At 51.3% G+C, this 9152-nt stretch overlaps 2 protein-coding genes across 3 annotated transcripts in view; both read right to left on the bottom strand.

Annotated features, from left to right (window-relative positions):
• Positions 1–3099, bottom strand: part of CNKSR1 (connector enhancer of kinase suppressor of Ras 1) — a 12863-nt gene extending 9764 nt beyond the window's left edge. For both annotated transcript variants that reach the window (XM_008073056.1, XM_021706462.1), the window contains exon 1: positions 3044–3099. In XM_008073056.1, the coding sequence (XP_008071247.1) occupies positions 3044–3095 (52 nt within the window). In that variant the 5' untranslated portion in view covers positions 3096–3099. The remainder of the gene's footprint in view (positions 1–3043) is intronic.
• Positions 3100–8392: 5293 nt separating this feature from the next.
• ZNF593 (zinc finger protein 593) overlaps positions 8393–9152 on the bottom strand; it is a 1071-nt gene continuing 311 nt past the window's right edge. The window contains exons 2-4 of the mRNA XM_008073059.2: positions 9085–9152; positions 8788–8850; positions 8393–8693 (exon numbers count right to left, since the gene is read on the bottom strand). Of these exons, the coding sequence (XP_008071250.2) occupies positions 8552–8693; positions 8788–8850; positions 9085–9152 (273 nt within the window). The 3' untranslated portion in view covers positions 8393–8551. The remainder of the gene's footprint in view (positions 8694–8787; positions 8851–9084) is intronic.

A 9152-nucleotide genomic window follows, 5' to 3' on the forward strand; every position in this document is an offset into this window, starting at 1 on the left:
AGGCTGCGGTGCCCGGGAGCGAGCACTGCACTCCAGTCTGGGCAACAGAGTGAGACTCCAACTAAAAAAAAAAAAAAAAAAAATCCAGAAATACGGATTTTCAGGCTGGGCAGGGGGGCTCATGCCTATAATCCCAGCACTTTGGGAGGCAGAGGTAAGAGGATTGCCTGAGGCCACAGGTTTGAGACCAGCCTGGGCAACTTGGTAAGACCTCAGCTCTACAATAAATAAAAAAATTAGCCAGCTGTGGTAGTGCGTGCCTGTAGTTCTGGCTACTTGGAAGGCTGAGGTGGAAGGATTGCCTGAGCCCAGTAGGTCGAGGCTGCAGTGGCCGTGAGTGTGCCACTGCACTCCAGCCTGGGTGAAAGAGTGAGACTCTGACTTAAAAAATATATATATATACAGATTTTCAGACTTCACCCACACCTGCTGAATCCAAAACTCAGGGGCAGAGCCCAGCAGTCTGTATTTTAACAAATCCTGCATGTTTTTGATGCCCCCTTAAGTCTGAGTACTAGTGATAAGGGGATAAGGGGCTTCAGAGTCATGGAGACCTGCATGCTGACACCTGAGCAAGTCAGAGAACTACTCTGTGCCTCAGTTTCCTCACCTGTAAAATGGGATTAATGAAAGTACCTACCTTCATTAGTACCATTCATGTGGGTACTAAATGACATATGTCAAGCACGTGGCCCACTGTCTGGTTCATGCAGTCAATACCAGCCATCGTATTAGTATTGCCAGACTCTACCATGATCTATAGCAGTGGTCCCCAACCTTTTTGGCGTCATGGATCAGTTTCGATGGAAGACAATTTTTCCAGGGAGGGGGGGGGGGGGGCGTGGTTTCAGGATGATTCAAGTACATTACATTTATTGTGCACTTTATTTCTAGATCCCTCACATGTACAGTTCACAACAGTGTTTGTACTCCTATGAGAATATAATGCCACTGTTGATCTGACAAGAGGTGGTGCTCAGGCGGTAATGCGAGCGATGGGAAGCAGCTGTAAATACAGATGAAGCTTCGTTCGCTTGCCTGCTGCTCACCGCTTGCTGGTTCCTAACAGGTGACCCTGGGATTGGGGACCTCTGATCTACAGGCCCTTTATGATCAGGCCACCACCTGCCTTTCCAGAATCATGTTCTGCACAGCCCCTTGAACTCAAGGGAACTCACTTCAGATGCGGAGCACTAACTCTTTGCAGCTTCTAGAATACTCTTTTATTTATTTATTTATATGAGTTGGAATCTCACTCTGTTGCCCAGACTGGAGTGCAGTGGCCGCTCCCGACTACCACAGCCTCGACCTGCTGGGCTCCGGCGATCCTTCCGCCTCAGCCTTCCAGGTAGCCAGCATCACAGGCGCGCGCTACCACGCCCAATTTTTTGATTTATTGTAGAGATGAGGTCTCGCCAAGTTGCCCAGTTGTCGCCAAGTTGTCGAACCCGCGGCTCAGGCAATCCACTCACCTCGGCCTCCCAAAGCCCGGGATTACAGGCTGAGCCACCGAGCCCGGCTAGAATACTCTTTTACTTGAGGGTCCTTGCATGTGCTATTCCTCTTGCCTGGACTGTTCTTCCAGCTCCTTCACATCCTTTTCTATCTAGAATTATCCAATTCCTCCAGGAAGCCCTCCATAACTCCCCAGGCGGATTAAAGGCTTCTTCTCTTGTTCCCATTGTCCCCTGAGCCTACACAAACCCCTGAACTTGAACATTGGACTTTCCCACTTTATTACAGGCTCTTCAAAGATCAGGCTTTAAATAACCTTTCTTCTCTAACCCCTAGTCTGTGCCTGGCACAAGGTAGACACTCAAGTGTAAGAACAGAATCAGTCAAGTGCTCACTATGTGCTAGGCAAAGTTTTAAGGGCTTTACGCATGTTAACACATTTGATCCTCACATTGCTGGAGTTAGGGACTGTTGTTATTCCTGTTTTACAGATGGGAAAATTGACACAAACAGAGGTTAAGTAGCTCCTCCCCTCCGGAGCCAGGCCCTTCATTGTGAAATGTGTGTGTGATCAATAGCCCTCCCTCACTCCCTGTGTGACATTAAGGTCTCATACGCCTGTTACACCTGACTATGGGCCTTGAACAACTTCCTTCCACATACGCACAGTGACTGTGTTGAGCCGCCACCCTCCTGACAGACCCAGACACAGAGCTACAAGTGCCAGCCTTGCCATGATTGTCTCATTTCGTCCGCTTCATGAGGTCAGTTGCCTTTTACATTTCATAGAAAAATGGAGACTTGTGGTCACAGAGCTGGCAAATGGTGGAACTGGGCCTGGAACCCAGCCTGGAAGTCTGACTCTAGCCGCAAATCCCTGCCCTTCCCAGGCTGGTCCCTCTGTGCCTGCCCCCAAGGTGCTCCAGCTCCCCACTCCAGGAGGGGTGTCCTGACACCCTGCTCCCAGCTGCAGGGTCAGGAGCCCCTCACTTTTCTGAGTCTGTCTCAGTCCATGTTGTTTCCCACCTGTCTGGGCTCACAAAGCCTGGAGAGCATCTCCCCTTGGAAGGAAGCCCAAGGATGTAGCTGTGGCAACCCTTTCAGTCTGGCTGGGGCTGCTGCTTTTCTCACTGGGAGTCTTGGGGTGGGGAGAGGGGAAAAGACATCAGGGCAGGACCTGTTCCTAGACTGGACAAATCACTTCTTGGCTCTGTATATCAGTTTCTGCTTCAGAAAATGGCCCTGGGGCCAAGGAAGATGAAGGAGATAACAGTGGGCGTGGGCCTGCCTGGCCTCCCTAAAGTTTTCAAAACACTGCCGCCTCCCCAACGCCACCCTGGCAGCCTTTTGGGATTCTGTGGCGATGGGGGACCCTCTTCCGGGTCCTGAGCCCCTCCGGAGTCATCTTGTCAATTCCTCTGTCCAACACAGTACTTGGTACATGGCAGACGCTCCATAAATACTTGTTGACTGACTAACCGACTGAAAGACTCGGCCGGTTCTTTTCCTTTTCCTCTTCCCGTCCCTCTGCCAGCAGAACAGCACACCTAGCCCCCCTGGAGCCCAACTCTGCCCCAACCCCACTTACCTCGCAGCCAGGCTGCCACCTTCGCCGGGGGCCAGGTCTCTACGGGCTCCATGGGCCAGCTCCAGGACAGCACTGTTCAGATTGACGCCCTTTCTGTCCCGCCCGCGCAGGAATTTCCGCTCCCAGTGCCCAAGCCTGGGGAGGGGCCAGGCTAGGACCTAGGCGGAGCGGCTGCATACCTTGGCCCACGTGACCAGCCAGGTGAAGAGCCGCGACAGTCATTGGCTCACCGCCTGCCCGCCTCCTGCCCCGCCCTTCAGGCATCCCAGGGCTTTGGCAGCTGGGCACCAGGCCAGGAGGCAGTGCCACTGATGTGTGTGTGACTCCTGTGACCTCAGAGATGGCCTGAGATCCCACTCAAAACTGGGCTTATATGGCAGGGTGAGACCCTGACCCTCGGGCTCCTCTAGAAGGGGCCGCAAAGGGAGCTGTAAGCCAATGGCAAAGCACAGAGATAGGGGCCAGGCCTGTGGGTGTCTCAGCTCTCATTAGCTATGTGACCTGGGGCTGACCTGAACCTCTGTGCCTCAGTTTCCTGGTCTGTAAAACAGATATAATAGCCCCTAGCTCAGAGGGCAGCTATGCAGAGTATCTGAGTGAATGCTTCAAAAACTTTTAGAACTGGGGGTTTTAGCCCCCCTCCTTTATTTTGTACTGTGAACCCTTTGGCATCTGGTGAGGCCTATGGACCCTTTCTCAGAATAATGCTTTTAAAAGCACAAAATGCTTTCGACTACAAGGACAACAATTATCAAAAATATATTTAAATACACAAATTTATGATATAGTAATATGTCTATTAATATTAAATAACAGCCAGGTTCGGTGGCTCAGCCTGTAATCCCGTGCTTTGGGAGGCTGAGGTGAGTGGATTACCTGAGCCCGTGGGTTCGAGACCCGTCTGGGCAACTTGGTGAGACCAAATCTCTACAATAAATCAAAAAATTAGCCAGGCGTGGTAGCGTGCGCCCGTAGTACCAGCTACCTGGAAGGCTAAGGCGGAAGGATCACCGGAGCCCAGCAGGTCAAGGCTGCGGTGACCGGGAGTGTGCCACTGTACTCCAGTCTGGGTGACAGAGTGAGACTCCAACTTAAAAAACAACAACAACAAAAAACTGGCAAATTAAAGTTACTTTTCTTTTTAATGACCTGTGTGTGTTGTTGAGCTTGAATAAGAACATGAAACCAGCTGGATGCAGTGGCTCTTGCCTATAATCCCAGCACTTTGGGAGGCCAAAGTGAGAGGATTGCCAGAGCCCATGGGTTCAAGAACAGCCTGGCAACTTGGTGAGACCTAAACTCTACAGTAAATAAAAAAATTAGCCGGGCATAGTGGCACATGCCTACAGTTCCAGCTACTTGGAAGGCTGAGACAGAAGGATGGCCTGAGCCTAGCAGGTTGAAGCTGTGGTGGCTGTGAGCATGCCACTGCACTCCGGCTTGGGTGACAGAGTGAGACCCCCAACTCAAAAAAAAAAAAAAAACAAACAAACATGAAACTGTGGGTGGTCTTTAGCTCACCTTCTCTCATATTTGACCAGCAAACAGGTGAAGACAGAATGCAGAAGAGTAGGGGAGAAGCCTTGTGGGAATGACAGATACACCATTTGTTCACTGAACCACTGCTGGGCATAGAAGGGCCCGAGAGGGGTAGCTACGTCACAGGAGTCTGAATTACCTCAGAGGGGGACCAGGTGTGATGTGGTGGTGGGTTAATAACTACCATGATTTTGACATAGTTATGAATGTAAGTATTTTGAGATACTTGCGATAACTACACCTTGATATGAAGATATCTGTGATTTCTAGCGGTGACAAAGCTGAAGATACTGCTACTATTCAATTTATACAGAAGAAAATGGTAGATTTGGTTAGAGGTTAGTGAAAATGAAAATATCATTTTTTGCCCATTCAAGTTTATGGATCCTCTGAATTCTGAACCCCAGGGTAAGAGCTTTCATCTTAGAAAAACATTTGACACATACTAAATGTTCATCATCATCATTGTATCTCAGGCCAGGGGACTTCCAGGACTTTGGAATCAGATAGAATCAGTTCCACACTCAATTGCTATGTGCCTGAGTCCAATCTCTACACCTCTCTGAACCTGTTCCCTCCCCTCTGAAAAACGGTTACTTAGACCTTAGAACAGTGAGGACATCCTTTAAGTACTATGAAATATGTCACACGGGGTAGATCTGAGTTATTGCTTTAATTCTGTGGGGCGAAACCTGGGAGACCTTCCCAGAACCTGCCCGGACCATGTCACCTATTTCTGAATCTCTACCAGTGACCCAACACGTTCAGTCTGTCACCATTTTTTCTGCAATGCAGAGACTCAAAGTATGAATTTGGCCAACTAATGGCTCATGTAGTGTGTGTGTTGTCATCGTTTAATAGTTTCACCTCCAAGTTGAGAGCTCCAGCCTCCTTGGAACATGGCCAGCTCTGGTGAGCCCCATTCTACCTTCACACTTGGCATTGAACAGCAAGTGTAGACCAGCAGCTGCCTCCCTCAGCTGTCCAGGTTCCTCCTTTGTTCTGTGAACCAGTAGTCTCCACATCTTCAACACTCCCTCTACCTCTCTGGCTTTGTCCTTTGCCTCATGTCCTCACACCCTGCACCATCAGTGTCCCTTGAATACTCCGTGCTGCCTTCTCCTTTAACACTCTGGGGAAGTCTAGTAAGTTCTAACAGAGCCAGTCGGGCATGGTGGCTCATGCCTGTAATCCCAACATTTTGGGAGGCAGAGGCAAGAAGATTGCCCGAGCCCAGGAATTCGAACAGCCTGGCAACTTGGCGAGACCTCTTCTCTACAATAAACAAAACAAATTAACCAGGTGTGGTAGCGCATGCCTGTGGTTCCAGCTACTTGGAAGGCTGAGGCGGATCACCTGAGCTCAGCAGGTCAAGGCTGCAGTAGCCGTGAGCATGCCACTACACTCCAGCCTGGGTGACAGAGTAGACTCTGACTCACAAAAAAATTCTAACAGAGTCTTTATCTCAGCGTTTGGTAGACACATCCTGATTTCATCAAATACCTATCTTGAGCTGGCACCAGATACAGAGGTGAAGGCCTAACCAGTCCCTGCCCTCCCTGAACTCAATCCTACAGAGAAGAAACTGACAAGAACTCGCCACCACTCACTTATACCCATCACTTCCCTAAAAGGATTGGGGTCCTAACAACCCTAACAGTGCCTTGACTCTGTAGCCCCTGCACCTGACAGGGCTAGGTAGTTAGGGGCACAGTAAATAGAAGTTTCTATTTTAAAGGGTTTTATGAACATAAAGGTTCTACATATTTGCTATAAAAATCTCGAAGGTTAACAGTTATATTAAGTGAAAGGAAGACATGCTTTTTTTCCAGCATGTCTATGCTGTTCCCCAGTAAGGGCCACTGCTAAATCTGGGAAATTTCTTCCCTCAGATTTCTATTCTCTATATATATCGATATTCTACATATTATTCTACAAATTCCTTTTTTTTTTTTTTTTTTTGAGACAGGTCTCATTCTGTCACCCAGGCTGGAGTGCAGTGGTGCAACCTCAGCTCACCATAGCCTCGATCTCCTAAGCTCAAGTGACCCTTCTACCGCAGCCTCCCCTGTAACTGGGACTACAGGTGTGTACCACCACACCCGGCTAATTTTTTTGGTAATTTTTGTAGAGACAGGTCTTGCTATGTTGCCCAGGCTGATCTCAAACTCCTCACCTTAAGCAATTCTCCCACCACAGCCTCCCAAAGCATTGAGATTACAGGCACGAGCCACTGCGCCTGACCACCACACTTTCATTTTACAAGATAATCAATACCAAATAAAATAATACAAGTGCTTAGAAGAATGACAAGTACAGTTTTTTTTTTTAACATATCATAGACAGCTTTCTTAATTGGAGTATGCAGAACTCTTTTTATTATTGTCCCAAAGCTGAGGGTAGGGAAGTCTCTCTGGGAACCCCATCTTGGGAAAAGGGGTGAAATATGCCCTTCCTCAAGGTAGGGGTGGCTGATATTACAAAAACCAAATGGAAAAGGCATACTGTTGTTAGGAGGGAGGGTAATAAAAGCATTTTCCCCCTCCTTTGCTAATGGCGGCTGGCGGCACCCAATCATTTTGAGGCAGGGATAGGGCCTGGCCCAGGGCTGAAGGAGGTCAGCCTAGTACCTGGTCCAGGCCTGGGACTCTTGAGCACTGCCAGCCAAGGCCTCTCCAGTCTACCCCGCCTGGCCTCCCCAGCGGGTGGGGGAGGAGCTGCTCAAGCCTGATGCTGATCTCTCCTGACAGCTGCTCCTAAGGCTGGCAGGATGGCAGGCCGTGGGGGAAGGGACCAGATTTAAAGGTCCAGTTGCCCCGCCCCCTGCCAGACCTGGGCGGGCAGGCACCGGTGAGCATCCTCTGAGGGCTTGGGTCTTGTGCGTATGGAAGGTCAGGGACCCCATACCCCGATTTCCATTTCTTGTTTTCATGAAGACCTCTGGTGCTCATGTCCGCTCCCACCCCATAGGCAACCAGGACCAGCCCCACCATGCGATTTCGACGTCTGACCCCTGGCTACTTCCGGGTACTACAGGTAAGTACTCCTGACCAGTGGCTTCTGGTACCACTGACTCCTTTCTCCCCCTACCATAGCTGGATTGACACCCCCCAACAGCCAGGCTGTCACGTTTTCTGCCGCCTGAGCAGGCAGGACCCAGATGGGCAGTGAAGCGAGAGGGATGGGGTGGAATCTCCCTGGGGCAGCGATGGCGTCCACATCTCCTTCCCCCAGCTGCACCTTGTCAGCCCCTTCCCACTCCCCACCTTCCTAGAAGCCTCAACTGACCCCTCAGGCACACTCTTTGTTCACCCCTAGATGCAGATAGCCGGGCAGCTGAAGGCAGAGCCCCGAAGTCCGCTGGTGGGGATTGTAGCTACACTGCTGGCTGTCTTGGGGCTGGGTGGCTCCTGCTATGCTGTTTGGAAGATGGTGGGGCAGCGGCGGCCGCCACAGGCCCCATGACCAAGTAGGAAGCCTCTCACCTGGATGCTGGAGGTAGGTGATTCAGGGGAGGGGACTGCAATCTCAGGAGCAAATGTCTTTTGCTGGGAGTCAATTCCTGCCCTCATTGGAAACAGGACAGAATACATCTGATCTCATTCCTCCACTCCACACTGCACCTGGGCTCCATGTGGAGGCTTAAGCTCAGATGCTAGCACCCCAGAGGAAAGGCAGGGACCCAGGTTCCAAAGACAGACCAATCGGGGAGTATATACACTGGGCCCCGTACACAGAAAGTAGCAGGGAAACCCTTCCAGGGAGGAGTTTAGGACAATGGCCCAGAAGTTGAAAAGTCAGAGGCAAGCCCTCTTCGTCTAGTTCCTTTATTGGGGGGCATGGCACCCAGAAAGGTCATCCACTCCCCAAATCCACGGCCAAAAGAGGTTAGTACGCTCTCTCCCAGCCTAGTCCTTGCGTCACACTGTCCATGGACAACTCCTCTCTGCCCTGCATCCTCAGGCCGTGTCAGGTAGACGTGTCCATCTCAGGGACCTCAGTGGACACTTCTGTGGGCACTGCCAGTCGCTTGGGGGGCACATAGGATCCCATTCCCGCTGCCCTCTCCGCCTCTTCCTGACTGTAGGGCTCGACGCTCAGCTGCTTCAGCCTGGGAGAAAGAAGCAGAGGAGTAGGGAGTTGACCAGGTGCAAGCCCTGCCTGCCGAGCACCCATCCATCAATCCTCTTCACATTCCTTCATACCTTTTCTTGTGGTCTTTGGATCGGAAATGGGTCTTCAGGTTGGCGGAATCGATGAAGTACCTCCTGTGGGGATGGGGGTGAGGAGGAGAGTGAGGCGGTGATTTATCTCAGGTACGCTTATCTCTCTGACCCTACTCCTTCCCTGACACCAGGATTCGGGCCTGAGGCATGGGAGGCGGGCCGACCCACGGGTCCGCAAGGGAAAAGACCCCGCGAGGCCCGGGGCTCGGACCTCACTTCTCCCGGCCGGTATCGCGGACCCTCCTCCGCCCCAGGCCGGGCTCGGCCGGGACTCACGCGCAGGCCAGACAGCGATGCAGGCCGCCCCCTGGCAGGTCCGGGTCCGGCTCGGCGTCCGGGCGGAG

Source organism: Carlito syrichta, unplaced genomic scaffold (assembly GCF_000164805.1).
Source record: "Carlito syrichta isolate Samal-C Ts95f unplaced genomic scaffold, Tarsius_syrichta-2.0.1 Scaffold315614, whole genome shotgun sequence".
NCBI classification, from domain to species: domain Eukaryota; kingdom Metazoa; phylum Chordata; class Mammalia; order Primates; family Tarsiidae; genus Carlito; species Carlito syrichta.